The sequence below is a fragment of the Gobio gobio genome (assembly GCF_949357685.1).
Source record: "Gobio gobio genome assembly, chromosome: 2".
Classification (NCBI taxonomy): Eukaryota; Metazoa; Chordata; class Actinopteri; order Cypriniformes; family Gobionidae; genus Gobio; species Gobio gobio.
Window position 1 is genome coordinate 33,732,872 of NC_137098.1, and position 21,977 is coordinate 33,754,848.

Below are 21,977 nucleotides of genomic sequence, written 5' to 3' on the forward strand. Positions count from 1 at the left end.
AATCCGTCTTTTTCCGATCCCATTCTTCTCCCTTTTTCCATTTTAATATCAGCTCAGAGTCATTTATTTTAAATAAATAAATAATATTCTAAGTGGAAATAAAGTGCCCAACAGGTATTTATTATTGGAAATAATGTATTCAACAGGCATTTAATAGGCCAGTAATTAAAATATGTCCTTGCATTTATTGGACCAGCTGGCATATTCACAACACATGCAGCTAATATTGTTACGAAATTGATGTGCTCAAAAATATGGCTCCCTTCCTGGACTTTCAAGGACATGTGTAGTAAATTAGCAGGTTAAATATGGTTAAAAGGTATGTGTAGAGATAGGACAATTAAAGTCACAATAAGGCAGGCATTTAACCATATATGATTTTAATACAGTCGGGGTATTCACTTAAAATTCCAAGAGGTCCAGCCTCTTTATTTCCTTGCCAGTGGAGGTCCGGATAATACTTTTTTGGAACAGTTATACATTTCCATTGCGACAGCCGTGGTACTTTGTAAAAGAAAACAACCTAAACATTCAAATTAGTAATGAAAGTTGGCCCCATGAGCCAAAACAGTGACGTCTAAGATTTTTTTATCAATGTTTACCTAAAAAAAGTAAATATTTATCCCAACTGGATATGAATGTTTTATCACGTTGTTATTATTATTATTATGATTATTTATTATTATTATTATTATTATTATTATTATTATTATTATTATTATTAGACATGGCACATAGAAGGCCTTGGGGCAGAGAAAACATACTGGGGGTGATGGGTTTACCTCTTAAGAAAAGTATGAACCATTTTTATATTTTGCTCTAAGTAATAAACTACTAAAAACAAACAGCGTACATTATTTAATCATCAAAACTCTCATCATGAGCACAAAACATGAAAAGTGTTTTGTCTTCCCTTGGCATCTCTAAATAATTTTCCAAATTATAAAATTGTTTATTTTGAAATTCTCTTAATATGCTGAATAATAATATATGGGGAAAAAACTAAATGTCTAATGGCATCTTGCGTTAACTTGTCACAAACCTGGTTTAGTTAAACGGTGATCTGTATGACAGATAAATAAATAAAAAATTGTGTTTTCTGCATTCTTGTTTTCTGCAGCATTTTAGCAAAATTATCTATTTTCCTGCTCAGGTGTGTCTGCCACTTTTGTTAACATAACTGCATCATCTGCAGCTCATAATGTGGTGCTTTACGTCTTTAGCAAGAGAGAGAAGCAACGTGCACAGAGTGGAAAGGACTTGAATAAACCGCATTTGGGTCTAGATCAAAATATTTGATGTAGTGTGTGGTGTGAACCGCTCCATTGTTTTGACATGCTGCTCACTTCAATCTGTAAAAACGGTAAAATGGCACAATTATGTCACTCGGTCTGGATGGTCTGTAGTTTATTATAATGTACTACAATAAACTACGTTTAATGCAAAGAGCCACTGCATTTTCATTTTTGGGTGAGCTATCCCTTTAATAACTGCTCTTATCTTCAGCACCAGATTGTAATTGAAGTGTCTTCTCATAATTATATCACATTTAAAATCGGGCAAGCGTCACAAATTTCACTTGCATGCATTCAATAAACACAGAACCCCAAGGGTTCTATACATCACCTGATGACTTCCACGACGTAGAACACATGAGAGGAAGATAGAGAGATGAAGATGGACAGAAAATGAATGAGACAAACAAGACACAGGAACTTGATGGAATTAGAAATGGCAGATATTTACAAAGATGGGAGGGAGGGGAGAGAGAGGGAAAGAGAGAGGCAAACACTAAGATGGGAAGGAAAGATAAGAGTGTCTGAACACAGATTGCTAATTTTGAATGTGCTTTGCTCTCATCAGATACGGCGTATGTGCGTATTTTCATCAGCGACGTGAATGATAACAAGCCGGTGTTCACGCAGTCTGTATATGAAGTCGACGTGGATGAGGATGCTGACGTGGGCTCCACCATCCTCACAGTCAGCGCTAATGATGAAGATGAAGGTAAGTGAAGATGAGGAGGGGCATTGGCTGATGGGTAGAACCATATGCTTTTTCCATTTGTAAATGAGAGTCTTATTGTAGATTTGAGAACCTGAAATCACAACTAGCAAGGTATCAACTTCACCTGGTGGATACATTTTCTGCAAAGTCTGAGGCAGGGCCTGACTGGGACACAATTTTAGACGGGGAAATCTCACACTCATCCAGGCTATTATATACACCCAGAACACATTTTGAAACCATGGACAACCCTATTTTATGTATGGCCATCACATTCAAAGGTCTAACTTGGGCCATGCAAAATAATTAAAGGTTCTTTAACTGCACATTCATTTCCCTTTTTTAATTTCCCTGATATGTCTCTCTCTCTCTCGCTTGTGTTTGTGTACTTTTTTTTGTACCTGCCACTTCTTCACCAGTCCAGCAGGTCTACTGTTATGAAAAAGAAAAAAAAAACATTATTTATTTGCACAGCTAAATTTATCAAAATATTACATTAGGGCAGTGTGTTGATGGATGTTGTTTTTCATCTTGGAATGGCTAAACAAAACTATATTTCATACAAATATAGTAAAAAAAATCTCAAATCAAATGTCAAAATTAGTTTAATAACATGATAACATCATAAAAATATATTTTTTAGAAAGATCGTAATACTGAATGTAATTGCATTTAAAAGGAACACTCCACTATTTTTGAAAATAGGGCTCATTTTCCAACTCCCTTAGAGTTAAACAGTTGAGTTTTGCCATTTTCGAATCCATTCAGCCAATCTCTGGGTCTGGCGGTAGCACTTTTAGCATAGCTTAACATAGATTATTGAATCTGATTAGACCGTTAGCATCTCACTCAAAAAAATGACCAAAGAGTTTCGATATTTTTCCTATTTAAAACTTGACTCTTCTGTAGTTACATCATGTACTAAGACCGACAGAAGATGAAAAGTTTTCTAGCCCAATATGGCTAGGATCTATACTCTCATTCCTGCATAATAATCATGGAACTTTGCTGCCGTACCATGGGTCCAGTGGCACAACGATATTACGCAATGTCTAATTGTATTATAATAACAATTAGACATTGTTATTATACTATTATATATTTAATTTCAGGGAAATAATGTTAATTCAAAAGATTACAAATACAAAAAAGATTTAGAAGAAAAGCAAATATTATTTTAATATTTAGTGTTACTGCAGTTTGACTACATTAGTGCATACTAAACCTCTCACTGGGTTTGGCTAGCACACGACAATATTAATGAAACACAGTTAGAACATGTTCCCGTGAGCTCAAGTTTGTCTCCAGGCTATTTCTCTCATATTCTTCTGCTTTGTGCAATAACATCTGTACCACTCATGAATGACAGAGACAGTTGGTTCCTCATCAATATACCCTGAGAACATAACAAATGTTGCTCCCAAGATAACCAGCCTCATACGTTGCAATGCAAAAGCCTTGGATAATATTTTTGTTTTATCACACACTCCAGAAACACGCACAACGAGGATAGTCTACATAACTCATCAGCCAGCCTGCCTCGGTATACAGACGCACTACTGAAGCGCGTAATTCCCTGTGGTCCAGTTGAATCCATGTCGCGCTCCTCAATGTGGATTTGATGCAGGGGAGAAGGAAGGAAATTCTTGTATCAGTTATTCATCATAATACAGCCTGGAGTGGCTGGACATGAAGCTTTACCCTGATGAATAGATTTCAACCTTCACTGCAGCTCTGACTTAACCCTCGCAGCCACTGGAGCAGAGCCACAGGAAGCTGGAGAGCCATCATAGTACATCTGCGCTTTCATAAGGAAGTCATGCTTCATTCTGTGTATTAGCAGAAAACGCAAATAAGCCAAATATTCCCTAATGCAATTTTGTAGAGGTACCCAAGGCAACACGAGATGGTGGAGATGAAATGGCGATAAGGCTCCTAATGCGTTGTTCCCTATTCATTAACCTCGTACCAGCAGGGATACCCAAACACACTGCAAGCAGATCTGAAGGATTGTTAAGCTGAAGTGTTTTTGCACTGTTTGCTTTGCCAAGTTATTTGTTTACATGAAGTCTCTTTGCATTTATTACCTACCTCATAGAGATGAGCTTTGAGTCCTAAATACAAAATAACAGCAAAGGAGTAATAAATCATTTAATAATATAGCATGCTCAAACCTCAACACATGCATTGCATCTTTAACTGGTTAATTAAAAGAACTCAATAGGGGATCCAAACATTTTTTTTTTTTTTTTCTTTAAAGATGGCTTTTACTTTGTGCTCCATTCTCCTCCATTCGTTCACATGTGAATGAAACCTGCCAAAGTTCAGGTTTAGTGAACTCTGACCTAAAAGTTTGATCAGTATAAAGACATTTGAGCATTTGTAATGAGTCTAAACATTACAAATTGGCTGAATTCCAAGAATATTTACACTAGTTCTTGCATGAAACTCTAAATGGTGCAGGCTGATCTGGTCTTTTGTTAGCGATCACGTCATTTTATATGTATAGCACTGCTTATTGGTTGTTGTTGCATCTGCGACCAATAAGCTGCGGCTCAACAATCAAACAAATAGTACCGGTAGTGTTACTGTTAGCAGTCTCCAGCACGCTTTAGATGCCTCCACCTTCCTTAGCTCCACTTGTATAGATCTGCTATGGGGGTTAATTTATGTATTTTACATGTGCAGCAGCATGTCTTACATGCTCACAGCAATGTATGTGAATGTATTGGCAGTAGCAAGTCTCTGTAATTGCTCTGCAGCAGCGTAGCAGATCTCTTCTGCCAAGACCAAAAACATCAACATTGCCCTGCTCATTACCATGACAATCTATTACCATACTAATCTCCCGAGAGTTGTCATGACAGAAATGTGTATATGTATTTCGCAGATTTGGGTTTGAATGACATTTTTATTTTTGAGTTTTAGTTCACTCTTTCACATTTCTTCTGCTTAAACAAACTAAGCTGGCATTGATTTTATTAAGAATGAAAATAAATCAAGTTTGAGTTACATGCACAAAAGAGCGGAATGAGAGCAAGTTGGCGGCATCGACAGAATAAGAAAAGGTTTAAGCGACATGAGGCTATAAGTCTTGAACACCATGTTTTCTTTTGAGTTTGAACATTGGGTGTTTCAGAAAGAAAGCCCAGCTTGAGCTGAATGGGCCTTTGATTGAATGTCTGGCAGCAGTTATGCAAAAGTACAAAGCAGGGTTTCAGAAATAAGTGAATGTTTTCATCAACCATTGTTAAAAATGATTTTGAATTTTTTTTTTTAAATAAGAGCATTTTTTCTTGTAGACATAGGTTTATATGGTGTGAGTTTCCAAGGCTACTCTTGACAATAACCTCTAAAAGCCATTGAAGCAATTCTTGTTGACCTGCAGCAAAAAGCTTGTTTTCGTATTTGGGGTAATGTATTTCTTACTAACCATTTAATTTTTTTTAGAAGTTTCTGACTTTTAGCCTTTTGCCCAGTAGGCTTTACACCAGTGTCAGTGTAGATCTTTGCTTTGTTCCCCTTAAGAATTAATTCAGACCAGAGGAGTAGGTTTCTCTTTTTCATTAACTGCTCTTATTCTTCAGGTGCCAATGCCAAGTTGCGCTACCAGATTACATCAGGTAATGTGGGAGGTGTTTTTGACATGGAGCCTGAGGTGGGAACCATCTTCATCGCCCAGCCGCTGGATTACGAACAGAACAAGCTCTATAAGTTGCACGTCTTGGCCTCTGATGGGAAGTGGGAAGATTACGCTACTGTAATAGTTACCATTGTGAATAAGAATGACGAGGCACCTGTGTTCTCTGTGAACGAATACTACGGCAGCGTGACAGAGGAGCTGGACGGTTCTCCTGTCTTTGTGCTGCAGGTACCATCTCTAGGTTCTCTGTTTGATACATATCAGCATACTTCATTTTGAGATCATATTTTTGTCATTTCAAAATAGCAACTTTTTGTGGCTTCTATTACTTAATTTAAAAAATATTTTTAGAGCTCCTCTAGATGTAACAAAAACAGGTAATGGACGTGTGAATTACTGCATTCTTCAATTAATACAACAATGATTCATTGGAAATTGCCCAAACACTCATTTATGTTACCTTGCCAGGTTATTTTATATTTCATAATTATAGTGAAAACTGTGATCAATTTGTTCTTTTGAATGCATTCAATGTTTTCATAAAGACTCCAGAGGTTCATGCATTATTATTAAAGTCCAGAATTAATTATTAGAAGTTTAAATTGCAACTAATCACATCACTCTATTTGCCCTGAGACAGCAGAGACAAGTAAGTGGCTCGTTTTTAATCAGAATGTTAATATTTTAATACAAACGTTGTTGGAGGTAATCTTATTTCCTAACTTTTTATTTTAGTCAATAAATAATTTAGAGGGGGGTTTTTTTATTATTAGTTGTAGTATTCTGGGTTGTTTGGAATTTCTGCATGAATTACCACTCCTAACTTGCCGTGTTTATAACCTAAACAGTAGATGCATGGATGGAGGGATGGAGAGATGGATGATAGATACATAGATAGATAGTTGGAGGTATATAAAACTTGTGCTTGAGTTTGCAGAATGAAACTTCAGTATATTCTCTTTGATGTTGTAGGTAACAGCGTCCGACCCAGATAAAGATGCTGACCAGGAGGCATTGAGATATTCCCTTCATGGCCAAGGTGCTGAGAGCGAGTTCATCATTGATGAGGTGACGGGAAAGATTTATGCCCAGAGAACATTAGACCGTGAGGCCCGGGCAGTGTGGCGTTTTGTGGTACTGGCCACGGATGAGGGTGGCGAGGGACTAACAGGATTCACCGATGTCATTATCAACGTGTGGGACATAAACGACAATGCTCCTATTTTTGCTTGTGCCCCAGACAGTTGCCATGGCGATGTGGCTGAGAACTCCCCACTTGGCACTTCTGTCATGGAGATGACAGCCACTGATCTGGATGATGCGGCAGTCGGACAAAACGCAGTGTTGGCCTATAGGATTGTGGGTAACGCTGCCCTTAATGGTGCTAACAGCGGAGCGGATGTGTTCAGTATCAATCCCGCTACTGGGACTGTTTCTGTGGCAATGTCTGGCCTGGACAGAGAGCAGACTGACACGTATGTTTTGGTTGTGGAAGCACGGGATGGCGGAGGTATGATAGGAACAGCCACCGCCACCATACATGTGACAGACGTTAATGACCATGTACCACGTTTCCTGGATCGCTCGTGCTCTGTTCGCATCCCTGAGAGCAGTGAGCCCAACACGGCGGTCATTGAGCTGGCCGCTGAGGACGCAGATGCTGGAGAGAATGGGCAGCTGACCTTCAGTGTGGTGGCTGGTGATCCCGAACAGAAGTTTTACATGGTCAGTCATCGACAGGAGCAGCGCGGGACACTTCGTTTAAAAAAACGTCTGGATTACGAAAGACCAGGCGAGCAACGCTTCAACCTCACCATCAAAGTGGAGGATATGCAGTACTCCAGCCTGCTGCACTGCACGCTAGAGGTTGAAGACTGCAACGACCATGTGCCGGTCTTCATTCCTCACTTTCTACAGCTTCCTGCTATACGAGAGGATGTCGCTCCAGGAACTAGTGTCGCAAGTGTGGCTGCCAGTGATTTGGACTCGGGGCTGAATCGTGAGATCACTTATAGCATTGCTTCAGAGTCTGATCCGTACCATCTGTTTTCTGTGGACCAGTCGGGAGTGGTTACTGTGGCTAGCGAGCTGGACCGGGAAACAGCTGCTCAGCATCACTTGGTTATACTTGCAACAGACCATGGCACGCCACCTTTGACTGGCACCGCAACTATCCAGATGGCTCTGCTGGATGTCAATGACAATGGACCTGTGTTTGAGGCTGCGTATACACCGGTCGTGTGGGAGAATGTTCTAGGCCCACAGGTCGTGCGGCTCAACCAGAGCTCCACGTTACTGATAGCCATGGACCGAGATTCACAGGAGAATGGCTCACCCTTCTCTTTCTCAGTGCCTCTGGAGTACCGTTACAGCAATGATTTCCACCTCCAGGATAATGGGAATGACACGGCCACCATCACCGCTCTGAGAGCTTTCGACAGAGAGAGACAGAAAGAGTTTCTACTACCTGTCATCATGACCGACAGTGGCAGTCCACCGAAGACCGTCACGAACACCCTCACTATCACCATTGGCGACGAGAATGACCACGCCCACACAGCTGGACAGAAAAAAGTGTTCATCAACTGTCACAGAGGTAATGGCTCCAACATTATAAATATATAATAGCAGATAAAAGAGTCGTTGATGTTTAAATTATATCAAATTACAGTTTTTTACAATCGCTTTGACCTGTTCCTCAATACTTAGGTCACTTTTTAACAACTCTTCACACAGTGAGCACAACAGCAGTCTATGTGGACTAAACTATGTATAATTCATCACTGCTTTGACACAAAATACATTCAATGACGACTTATTTCAAATTGCATTAATTATTTTCTCACGTAGACTAAATTACCGCCAAAACTCTATGTACCTTCAGGCCAATTTGCATGTTTACATACTCTTTTTCAAAACTGTTAAACTTAAGTTCAAAACCTAGCAATATACAAAACCGAATAAGATAGCAGTTTTTTACATTACAACAGTAAATACCACATTGAAATGTTTATGGATTTTGATATTGACCTTGTGTTTGCCATGCAAATAGCCTCGATGCTAACATGGCGTTAAAAATTTAATAAACAAACAAACATTGAAATGTATTTTGAACCTAAAAAATGAAATATTATCAAAACAATTAGATGGAGCTGAACACCTTCACAGATCCATTATCCATTAATTAGTCCATTATTCAGACACTTTGACCTGACCATATTTTGCTTAAGTGTTTTTTTCTTGTATTGCTAATGTGACCTTTTACACCACAGACTAAACAAAATTAAGCATTGCTTGGTAATTGGTTGACCTAAATTGGTATTATCTTTGTGTACTTAAATTTAACAGCTGATTGGTTGATTTTAATCCATTACATACCTTTCTATCAAAGTTATCTGACATTATAAAGATGAATTTGTGTTCTTGTCATATTGTATTACCATTTTCTAAACTATAGTGAATAAACTGGGATAATGTGAGAAAATGTTGAAGGTGTCTGAATACATTTTGGTTTGACTGTATACTGCAGTGAATCCTGAACAGTAGAGAGCCGTCATTTTACAAAAGAAAACTTTGTATTTGAGTGACAAAGTGCACTTGGGTTTGGGTAACAACCTTTGCTAGGTTTATGGAAGAATTAGTTTATTTGTGACATGTATGAAGTGTTTTGGTAGCTTTAGTACTTTTTGAAGGTGAAATGAACTGCAAGTTAAGAGTTGTTAAAGCAGCACTAGGTAACTTTTCAACCTTCATAATATATTTTCAAAACTCTTGTGATGATACATCGACTTACAATAGATTGAATGACACGTCTGCCATAGCCTGACGGGGTCTGTATCGTTTTTAATCGTACTTTTAAACTTCGGGTTTCGGGTAGTAACCCGAGAACAAAAAGAACTACAAAATTAGACTGCTTTACGGCATATACGTCACTTCCACCACCATCCCCACTTCCTTAAACTCAGACGTGCGTGAAAAAATCGCTCGCAAATCATTTGTTTGCCGAATGTTATAGTCATGGCCGAAGCAGCACAGAAAAATAAGAAAGCAAAGGTTTTGTCTGAGGAAAGCAAAAAGAGAAAACGAGAAAGTGATCGGATTAAAGGCAGGACGAGGATCAACATTGGGCCAGCGTTTGCTCGTTGACGTGAGCTGGAGGAGGAGGGGCTACATTCTTGCAAGTAAATACGTAATACATACAAAATCGTATTTTAGGATACCTAACATGTCTGTGATATTGGTTTATTTGTCTTTCCTCAAGCTTTAATGCAAATCGATTTTTCGAATTTGCAGATTCATCTATGGTAGCTTGATATTATAATATTGACGATATATGGTTATTACCTACCACTCAAACATTGAATTGAAGTATCATATAGATTCTGTAAAACGGGAACCAATAGACTAGGCTACTATAATGACGCTGGCTTGTAAACGTGAGCATCGCGATCATTTGGCGTTTGAAAAAAATAAAACCCATGAAATTGTATTCATATGACATGCTGAAACATATGCCACTGTACCTGGGATGAAGACATTTCACACGCGACGCAAGCAGAACACCTGCATGTGAACTCCTGCAGAGTTCAGGGCTATCATAGTTGTCATGTCAACAAATGCACGTGCGATGCATCCCCTGATGTAGAGTGACAGTTTACGACAGTAGTAGAGGACAATACTGTTTCACAACTGTAGGGGGAGCCCGAGAGCAAAAGTTACCTAGTGCGGCTTTAAGGAGAGCTGTGTGAAGAGTTTTGAAAAAAAGTAACCTTAATATTAAGATATAAGATATAATATTAATGTAGTTATTTTATTTCAGTAATATTTATCACAAATAAAATAAATATTCAAAAACTTCATCAGCGAGATTCCCAAATATCCTACAGGTGGAGACTGACGAGTGGATATTATCAGAGGAAATATTTCTATAAAAATGTTTTGTAAAAAAGTTTTTATGTTTATATTACCGTAAAAACAGTAATATTGATAAGTTTTACAATTTACAATATCTGTTTTCTATTTTAATATATATTAAAATGTAATGTATTCCTGTGATGGCACATCCGGATTTTCAGCATCATTACTCCAGTCTTCAGTGTCACATGATCCTTCAGAAATCATTCTAATATGCTGATTTGATTTCTTATTATTATCGATGTTAAACAGTTTTGCTGCTTACCTGTAGAAACTGTGATACATTTCTTTCAGAAGTCCGATTAGAAGATAAGAAAGTAAAAAAAAACAGTATTTATTTACAAACTCTGGGACGGTTTCACTCGAGGTGTGTAAGCAATCCGACCCAACGGACCAATGAATAATATATTATAATATGGTATTATAATTCATAATGTGCTATATAAAAAGCAGTAGTGTCTGATTCTGTGAGTGAGCACATTTATCATAGTTGGAAACCAAAAGAGCACCTCTTCATCGTAAAATGCTGTGTAATTACACTTCTCTGTGCGAGAATGCTGTCCTTATGAAGCCTTGATTGCTGCTCTAGCTGCATTATAACATTCGTATAGTGTTTGTGTGTATCTTGACACAGTTAACCTCTAGACAGTGCTGGGAGATCCAGAGAGAGCGCGTTACTGTATAAAAAAATACTGAATTTGCAGCAGTATTAATACGAATGTAGTATATAATTTAACAGTGGGAATGATGGCCATATTCGTATATAGTATTTGCGTGTGTCTCTACAGTTACAAATAAAGCCACAATAAGCTCATAGAGCAAACTTGTCAATCATTTTGAGGGATAGCGCAGAAAAAAACTCTGGCCAATAAGAGGACAGTTGTACTCACATGTGACTTGCGTGAACATATTTTCTTACGCTTTGAAAGGTTGCCTTGTCGAAGCGAACCAATCCAAGAAGAAAATGCAACATTGTTACAAATTAAGTTCCTGTTTTGGAACAAAACAAACAATCTATAGGTGTGGAAAATGCCCTAGGATTCTACTGCAAGCCTCACGTTATTGCTTAAAGATTTAGAATGGATGTAGATCAATGTTTGCAAGCTATGTGCTGACAAGTGTGTGCACACAAGAAAAGAGAGCACAAAAATGTTTGACCTCCAAGTCAATTTTATGAAGATGAACGCTTTACAGTAGACTGTTTGAGATAACCACTGGGCAAGAAGGTTGAAACTTCAGTACGGTCATCTCTACGGTCAAATAATTTGGAGTATTTTTCTTTGATTTACTGAATGGGGGGCTGTTGTGTGAATAAGGTTAAAAGGTGTTGACCACTGTATCCTAGGCTTCCATTAATTATTTGTAAACAAACAAACATGTTTACATTTTTCTATCACTAAACATGTTGATAATTGTAAAAAAAAAAACTGAAAAAACATGTCGAGTACCTACCTATTCAGAAGAAATGCTTAATCTGATCCAATCCAGTCAGCACTGGTGTCAGTAGGCAGTCACCATGATGTTGTGTGACTTTGCATGCTGGGCGATTCAAAATGTTTTCCTTTCAAACGCCCCAGAGTGTGAGCTGCTGTATGCAATTCTAACCCATATTTTATGAGAGAGAAAAAAAACCTTTAAATATGCAATATGCAAAATATGCAAGCTTGTGTTGTTATTTAGCCACAGTGCATCTCAGGGGTCAAAGCTGTTTTCAAAAGAATCATCTTTTATGCTGCACTGAAAAAAGTAATGGTGTAGAAACTTTTTTCACTCAGAAATTGCTTGTAAATTTCACAAACAATTACAAAAAAATCCAAATAATACATTAAATTAAACTGAATTTTATATTTTTTATTTAGTAAAACATACTCAATCTTTGCTTTATTTACTTTGAAAAATCATCTTTACAGTGTGTTACTTGATGTAACTATTCAATCCAGCTTAGTTGCTTTATAATATCGTAGGAATACCCTAATTGAGAATGAGCCATTCAGTTATTGAAAAATAATACACACTTTGCACCATGACTGCCTGACCAATTTGGGTGTGCATTATCTTTCAATAATTTAACAGCTCATCAACAATTATTCCTTACATATACTAATTATCCTGCTTATACCATGGTTACCACACCTCAGGACATTGTTCAGTTGTTTACTAACTAGGGGCCAGATTTACTAACAGCTTGCAAAACCCTCTTTTGGCATTAAAAAAAACTACTGTCAGGATTTATTAAAGACATGGAGTGAGAAAATAGCACTGAAAAAGCGTGGACAGCATTATTTTTGTGGCTGGCCTTATTGCCTTATTGCATATGCAGTTATGACTGGATATGATTGGTTCGTGCCCTTTTGTTTTCATGATTTCTTGATTAAATTTATACTTGGTTTTAATAAAAAGAACATTACATAGTGTAAAAATACAAAACAGAACTGTAAAGTACTTGGACCTTTTTGAAATAACTGAAATAAATTGGCAAAGTGATATGGAACTCTAATGCGGTCAACAGACCTGCACCTTTGGAAAATAATTGTACACCTTAAAACACGTATCAATGCAATCAGAATCAAGCATTCAACAGCCCCACACACACAGACACATGCATTTACACATACTTTATACTTTGTACTGCACCTGATGCGCATGCAATGTTTTGACACTCAGTCTTTTTTGATGACAGGGAGAATGCCAACCAATGTCCTTGGGAAGGTATACTCACCAGATCCAGATGACTGGGATAACAAAACATATGCCTTCGAGGGACATGTTCCTAGGTGAGACCTTTTTTCCCGCCCTTTTTCTTCTCTACTCCATTTTGTTTCTTTCTCCTTTTCTTTTCTGTCCACGTCATTACATCATCTCCTCCACCTTGTTAACATGTTCACACACATCTCCCAGCACCTTCCTCTCACACATTTTTTCTGCACCCTTTGTGTTATTTAAAGGGGTCAAGGGATCTCTGAGCACAATGTCTAACCCTTCTTTCTCACATCCCAGCATCCCTCTTCCTCTCTTGCTCTTCTCTATTGATGTGTGCACTATACTGGTGAGGTGTATACTATGATAAGATGATTCTGAAAGGACCAGCCTTGAGATGTCATGAGTACACAGGCGCCGGAGCTCTCGCTTTCTCAGAATCTTCAGCATATGCAACATAATGTGAGAACACTTGTGTCTTTGAGAAATAGAAAAAAGGGAGAGAATGTAGTTCAAAACTCCATTAGGAAACATGTGAAAAAATAGATTGATTACATTGAAACTTAATGTGTTAGTCTTAACTTGTAACTGGAATTGTTGTGCTTCCATGCTTCTACTGTATATATTTTCTTTGCATGTGTACATTCAGCAATTTTAGGTGTAAGTATTTGTTTATGTGAAGTTGGGGTCAGAAGTGGACTTATAAATTGTACTATTCAATTATACAAAGTCGTTGAGTTTATATTGGTTTATTTTGAGGATAGTAAATTTATATATTTCAGTGCAGTTCATCTCCCTTTCACAATTTGTTGCAATATGCTAGAAGAGGAAACCCTCAGAACCCATGGATTCACACATTCTTTTTCCATTCCATATCCCAGAATTATCTCTCAGCTTTCACTCTACCCATTTATTGAAATGCATTCACTCTAGCCACAGTTCAAATGACAATGAAAAATGTGTTTGTAGGTCTGTCCATTTTATACTTTGGCTTTTTCATTTTTGATATATTGACTGTTTGGTTTTTACAAGGTCTTCTATGAAAATGTATTAGAGTTATATATTTTGTATAAAAAAGAGCCGTAATAACTATTTATAGCAGATAAAATAAAAGATATCAATATTTTTTGAATCCTGCTATTTTTTCCTACCTGCAGTTATTTCATCCTAAACAAGCGGACAGGGTTTCTGATCATAAAGGAGAACGCCCCTCCTGGGAGTTACGACTTTCAGGTTCGAGTATCAGATGGGGTGTGGCCAGATGCCGTCTCTAGCGTGAAGGCGAATGTGAGAGAGCTACGGGACGATGTCATCTACAACTCAGCCTCTCTGAGATTAGCAGGTACAAGTGATATTTACCTAATGGCATCATGTCATAGTGCTGCGTGACATTGAAAAGAGTGCTAACTTTGACACTTCTTGAAATTCTTCTCCTTTTTTCTCCCCAATTATCTGCTTATTATTCAGCTAGAACCTCACATACACCTAATTTCTTTTTTTTTTCTTTTTTTTTGTTTAATAAATCAGTTTAGTTGGGACAACACAATTTACAGTAGATGGTAGGGGTATGACGAGATCTTGTACCACGAGATTAAAATGTGACGAGATTGCTCATCTAGTGAAAAGCTGTCACGCGATATTGCCATGACAATAAAGTGAGGGTGAAATTAGCATAGAACATGCTAATGTATGTTTATTGATTTATGGATGTAATGTACGTTACATCCTCCACTGTCGTTTTGCTTGTTTTATGGAGAAAAAAAAACATTTAATTCAGTTGGATACCGGTCGCTTCAATTGTAAACTATTGTAAACGTCTGCTCTGCTCTGCACTGTATGCGACGGCATCAGAGCTGCACAGTTCACAGTTCTTGCACGTATTTACATATTGCATTGTGATTGGTCTTGTCTTTTCTGCATCTGTTGGACCACCTTTAGCAGCCTTCATACTGTAAAGGCACGGATGCTCATTTATATTTTGGTACTCATGCACAGTCAACAAAAAAAAAAAACAAGATGCAATGAAATGCATTAGAAATGTTGTATTTTGTACATTAAGTTGTATATAGTAATGCAGCTATAAAATACTACTTCCAATTTAGTTAATTTTAAAGGCTCTTAAACTAATTTGACTCATAATGAATGGCACTCGGTATACAGCACTGTTGAGATGTAAGCCGAGTCTGTGTCCAATGCTTATTTCAGTCAAAGACATTAAAATAGTTTGATGGTCTGGGTCTGGAATCAGGATCTGTGTTGATTGTGTGCCATGTTGTGGCAGTAAAACTCGTGGGCATATTGAATTTGGTGACATTACGACAGCCAGCGTTTTAATAAAAACAAGACTGAGCTGAAATGAAATGGACTATAGTCGAGGATTTTGTAGTTTTAAGACTATTAAAGTGGGGGAAAAGGCCTTGTGGGAGATGGAGAGACAGAATATAAAATGTAAGCCAATAGCAAACTCATAAGCCTATAAAGAGATTTTTCTTTGATTTCAGCAGAATTTTTTGCAGGCATGGAAAAACAGCAAGCCGTTGCTCATTGTGACTTCACAAATACCTTCACAAATGCCTTATAACTACAGTGTGTATGAAATTCCTCTCTTATCTGTAATCTCTTACGATCTCTTATTTAACCATGATTATAAATGGCATTAAAAAACAATCTGGTTTTGTTTTTATTGCATTTTCATAGTTGTATCACTTGATCTACTGTGGACTGTGCAATTAGATATGTGTCCCATATATCTGTATAGTCTTTAAACTAAATAAAAGTTACAATTAACCCTCCAGAGGTATAGTAATGCCAAGAAGTTGGAATTAAAAGGGCAGTCCCAGATCAACTGTATATAATATCGTTTTACAATAAATATGAATGTTGCCATACTCATCTGGCAGCTTTTACAGTAATGATAAAAAAAGCCAAATAGCTGTGCTGTATCACATTGGTGATGCAGTGCCTCATTGGATTTTCAGTTGTATCACTGCAATTATTGATTTATCTGGAAATGTTCATAGTAAGATAATTGTAATTATGCATAAAAACCACCCTAAGGATGTTTAATGCGTACAGAAAAATAAGCTAGGCTTTTAAGGGCAGTATTAAGGTAAGAATTATAATGAAGCTGTTTATATCCCTGGTGCCCTGTCTCAACATGCATTGCATTCTGGGCTAACTGAAAGTTTGTCTTTTGTACTATTTACTGCCTCCTTGACATTTGAAATCCCATTTCAGGTGCAAATGTTGAAGGCAATGGAGAGTCATAAGGTATATGTAATGCTGCTTCTTTGAGATTATAGCTTGCTCTGTGGATCTCGGAAAGTGAACTGATTGTAAAGTGAAATATGAGAGAAAATATGTGGAGAAGTTCTTTAGACACCCATGCTAGTTCATGGAGATAACCAAGCACATAATTTTATTCCCATAACACACACACACACACACAACAAACACACACATTTATAAATAAACTCCCACATTCTGCAGGACCCACAACATGACAACCTTTTTGAATTTGAACTTTTGAGGTTTCTGACTGCATAGCCAGTTTTGTCTTATCTTTAAAGGGGTGGTAAAACGATTTTTTGGCGATTTCACTTTTCTAACTTTAGCTAGTGTGTAATGTTGCTGTTTGAGCATAAACAACATCTGCAAAGTTACAACGTTCAAAGTTTAAAGCAAAGGGAGGTATTTGCTTTTAAAGAAATCAATTTCTAAGGACTACAGCAAACGGCCGGTAGGGACTACAGACATTCTTCCAGGGTTGCTGACATCACCAGCCCCAATATTTACATAAACCCCTCCTCTATATTATTATATTTTATTATATCGTATTTTTTCCGGCACCCATGTTAACAGATTAGAGCATTCACACCGCATGCAGAGGCGGCGCAGCAGCGCGTAGCAGGAGCAGAAGCAGCACCGCGATCGTTTCGGCGCTGAGTCTATTTTTGCCGCGCTGCTCACGCTGAATTAAAGCCACAGTGGATTGTTCTTGATCAAAACTGACCTGATTAACATGGAAAATAACAAATTTCACCATGAAATCATGTAGTGAAGGATCCTGTGTATTTCACGATCACCATATGACATCCAGTGCTGTGAGAAAAAAAAAAATAATACACGCAAACACAACACTGCCAGAAGTTTTTGCCCAAACTTCAAAAGCCTGTTTAAATTATTAAAACTAGAAGCATATTTTCACTTTAATGTTGCATTTATCATGTGAACTACTGTCCATATGCTCCCGCTGTCCATACGCACCGCTCCTGCCCTGCCAACGCACTGCTTGCGCGTGCGGTGTGAAGCCGGATCAATGGTTACAATTTATTTTTAGCTCGGTCCCTCATAATTGTTACCCAAGTCTCGCTCTCTGTGCTGCACATTTCACGGAGGAAAGCTTCCACAATCGTCGCGAGTTCAGTGCAGGATTCGCACAACGGCTTGTCCTGAAATATGGATTTAAAAACAGAAGCTGTTTACGGGCCACAACCTGCAAGTATGATTTATTTTTCGTCTATGTGTTTTCCTGTAATAGTTTGTATTGTTGATTGTACGTTGTAGCAAGGAAGTAAACAAATGACAATGCTGTTTGGCTCTGCAAACCAGTTTGTTAAATGCTCATTCATACTTAACGTTATCAGACAAACACCTAACGTTACAAACTTTTTTTAAATCTCAACAGCGAACTTGGAATTAGTGTAAATTATTCTTTGATTAGAGCTTTTATGTATTGTTTATCTACATGCTTGTTTATCTACAGGCATGCTAAACATGGTTCTGTGTTTGATTTGGCTCCTATAGTAAAGCCAATGTTTAGTGTTCGTTTTGGGTTAATAGTTCTTGCGACAGATATTTGGCTATAATCGTTCTAAAAATACAAAAGTAACAGTGCCATTCAGTAGAGATCACTATAGATCCGCAGTCTTTACTCTTGAGGACTGAACAGGTTCTGCTCGATCATCTTCACTAAAATTGTCTGGGTCCGATTCGGGCTCAAATTGGTATGTTTTTATTGACGCCATTGTTTATAATACTACCAAAGCACAGACTACGGTAAAGGTAAGGGGCATGACATTTCCGAAAAACGTGTACTAGGCGGTTAGCGAATCACAACACACTGGGCCAGCTAACCAATCTGAGCCCATTGCGTATTTTTGAGGGACTGGCTTAGAACCCGGAAACCATCTGACCGTTTTTACAAGGAGGGACAGAGCAGTATAGAATAAAGGTAAAATATATGAAAAATAATGCAGTTTTTTAAAAACGAAGCATGAACACGTTACAGTGCACCCCACAAACACAGTCAAGCCTTCGAAAGAATGTGTTTTACCACCCCTTTAAATCTCTTCAACCACCACCAATGTGCAGCATCCACCTGGATTATGTGATGGCAGCCATATTGTGCCAGAACCCCTACCACACACCAGCTTATTGATGGAGAGGAAAATCTCAATCAGTATGGGGATGATTTGGAGGCCATGTCCAATTGTGAAATCTGGCCAGGATGCCAGGATTAAACCCCTAGTCAGGACTTCGGTTTAACATCTTGCAGAAAATCATACTGTCGCGTTATGACCCACACAGACCACAGGGTGAGCACCCCCTGCTGGCCTCACTAACATAAACATAAAGACATATGACCACCACACTGTCCCCCAAGTTGATGCTTTAGGGAATGCCTTCAGCATGACTGCGTCTGAAGCAAGCATGTGTGCAACTTGTCCAATCTTGGTGCTGCGTCACCTTGTGACGTGTGAAGCTATAAAGGGAAGCCGGCAACACAACAGCATCAGCCATCAAATCCTCTTGTGGTATCAGAGCACTGAATATCCCTGGGCACCTACATTTGGGAGCAGATGTCCTTTCGAGGCAGGGGCTGAGGCCTAGGGAATGGAGGCTCCACCCTGAGACAGTGGAGTTAATTTGGAGGAAGTTTTAATGGGCGGATGTAGATCTGTTTGCGTCTCAAGAGACGTCTTGCTGTCCGCTATGGTTCTCCCTCAGTTCCTCTGGGGCTGGATACATGGTACAGATGTGGCCGAGGCTACGTCTGTACGATTTTCTCCCGATCACCCTGCTCCCAGGAGTTCTAGAAAGAGTTCGCCAGGTCGGGGTTCGTATTCTTCTGGTAGCCCCATTCTGGCCGGCCCAAGTATTTTTTAAAAATCTTTCAGCCATCTTAGACGGTCAGGAGGGACCTTCTATCGCAGGCAGGGGGCAATATGTATTGGGTATGGCTTCTGAGGTGGATCAGTTCCTAAATGCAGGTCTCTCCGTCGAGGTGGTAGAGACCATTCTCAATTCTAAAGCTCCCCCCATGAGAAAACTATACACTTTAAAGTGGAGAGTATTCACTTTATGATGGTGTTTATATTAGCGATTACATCACTTAAAAGGGTAGGAAATCTGCAAGCCCTGTTGGTTGCCTCCTCCTGCTTAGAGTTTACCCCGGGTAGGGTGTAGGTTTTTCTCCGCCCGAGGCCGGGTTATGTGCCTAAGGTACCCACTAATGTGGCTCGGTCAACAGTTCTTCAGGCCTTTCATCCTCCTCATGTGTCGGCGGAACAGGAGAAGATATATTTACTTTGCCCTGTCAAAGCTCTCGAGGTCTACATTTGGAAGACCTCTCGTTGGAGGAAATCTGACCAACTGCTGGTATGCTGCGGGCCCCCTAAGAAGGGCTGCTCGGCCTCAAAACAAACAATTAGCAGGTGGAGTTTGGAAGCTATTTCTATGGCTTATGAGGTGTGTGATCTGCCTTCTCCTCTTCAATTCATGGAGCATTCCACTTCCTCCACTTCATGGAGCAGTGCTTCCTCCAGAGCGTTGTTGTCGGGGGCATCCCTTCAGGAATTTTTTGATGTGTGGCAGGGTGGTCCTCCCCACACACATTTATACGTTTTTCAGCCTGGACCCTCTGGTCACTCCGGGGTCTAAAGCTCGTTTGTCCTGATTTGTGCCAGGACAGCTTCAGACCTGGGGCCGGTTGCATAAACCGTTAAGACTAGTCTTACAAGTTAGACATACATTTTTTTCTTCAAGACTGTTCATAACTTTTTAAAATCAGTTACATAAAAACCTAGACTGGCCTAATTTGATATGAAAAGTAAGACTGAATGCCACTTGCCTAACTGCTAGTGGCTCATACTAGATCTTAAGACACTGTCTTAACATAATGGCTTAGTTTATGCAACTGACAGGCATTTCTCAGCATGGCGAAGTCGTTCCCCAAAGCTTCATCATTTTGATGCAGCACAAGTTCCCTCGAAAGGGAACATCTCAGATTACGCATGTAACCATGGTTCCCTGAGAGGGGAACGAGACGCTGCATCCTCTTGCCATACTTCCTGCATGCCTGGGAGTGGCTTGCTTCAGCCTGTCAAAAGACGATGCTGTTGTGTTGCCGGCTTTCCTTTAAAGCTTCTGCCTTACGTGGGCACACATCACAAGGTGACACACCAGCAATCAAGATTGGACTAGTAGCACGCATGCTTCAGATGCATTCACACTGAAGGCGTAACCTGAGATGTTTTTTCAATAACAGAAGAATTTGTAAAAGTATGGTATTTGGGGTAAAAATCGCCTTTGCTGTTGGGGCTAAAGGCACAATAATTAACATGATAATAAATAGCTGGCTGACTTTTCCATTTGTTGACATGACATGATTAGATTCAGATGGTAAATATCATATATCAAATTGGGTATGCACCTTAGAGATAATCACCATATTTATAATGAAACTATCATATTTGGAAATATGATAATACTCATATCATATAAGAAAATTCCATATGTATGTGTTACTACTGTAAAGCTTTATTAAATTTAGGGATGAAACGGTATGGAAATTTCACATCACGATTATAGTGACCCAAATTATCACGGTTATCAATATTATCACGGTTTTGTTCAAATTAGATGAAAGTGTTCAAAAAGAACAGATGCACACACTTAACACATTTCAACAAGTTTTATATTTGAAAATCAACAAACAACAAATAAATCAAGCAGCTCTATGCACTTTTTTAAGCAAGATTCTATTCTGTGGGATTTCCTTCCTTATAATGGCCGTCGTCAATAGCAACGCATAACGCATAAATAATAATAATTTGTCGTAAATATAATCTCTAATATTATCTCTGTAAATATATTCTCAAGCAATATTCTCATCAGTGTTCAGCTATGATGCATTTAATCTAGCATATTTTGTGTAAGAGCCCAAACAGTATCCTAGTGAAATAATGCATATCCATATTTCCATATGACAGTTTATTTTATTAAACATCAAAACGTGTGCATCATACCTGACACCTAGATGATCACTTTACAGTCAGTTTTATGACTGTCATTCTCTTCAATTGCTATTGAAGTTTGAAACGTGTAACGTTACCAATGTTGTGTGTAACTTTAGAGACGGTCCCTAAATTCGCCAGCGTTATGCCAGTCATATCAGATGCGCTGTGGTTCTGCTGTGTTTTTTAGAAACCATTTTCGACATAGAACAAAAACAGTCGACCACTGTATGATGAGTGAATCTCCTGCATACATCCCACGTTTATCTCTGCTTTGAGTGTAGATTTCAGCGAGTGAGAGCGGCGCACGCTCTGAACAAAACTCCGGCTAATCTGAACGCCTCGGATTTTGAGACATTGCATTCATAAACTCAATAGAAACACGTGTAAGTGGTTATAATGCGCAACGCGATTATAAC

General features: G+C 38.6%; 1 protein-coding gene across 1 annotated transcript in view; it reads left to right on the forward strand.

Annotated features, from left to right (window-relative positions):
• LOC307122743 (neural-cadherin) overlaps window positions 1–21,977 on the forward strand; it is a 337,292-nt gene that overhangs the window by 235,515 nt on the left and 79,800 nt on the right. Inside the window, exons 16-20 of the mRNA XM_079810925.1 lie at window positions 1,864–2,007; window positions 5,595–5,878; window positions 6,623–8,246; window positions 13,245–13,338; window positions 14,419–14,603. Coding sequence (XP_079667051.1) covers window positions 1,864–2,007; window positions 5,595–5,878; window positions 6,623–8,246; window positions 13,245–13,338; window positions 14,419–14,603 — 2,331 coding nt within the window. The remainder of the gene's footprint in view (window positions 1–1,863; window positions 2,008–5,594; window positions 5,879–6,622; window positions 8,247–13,244; window positions 13,339–14,418; window positions 14,604–21,977) is intronic.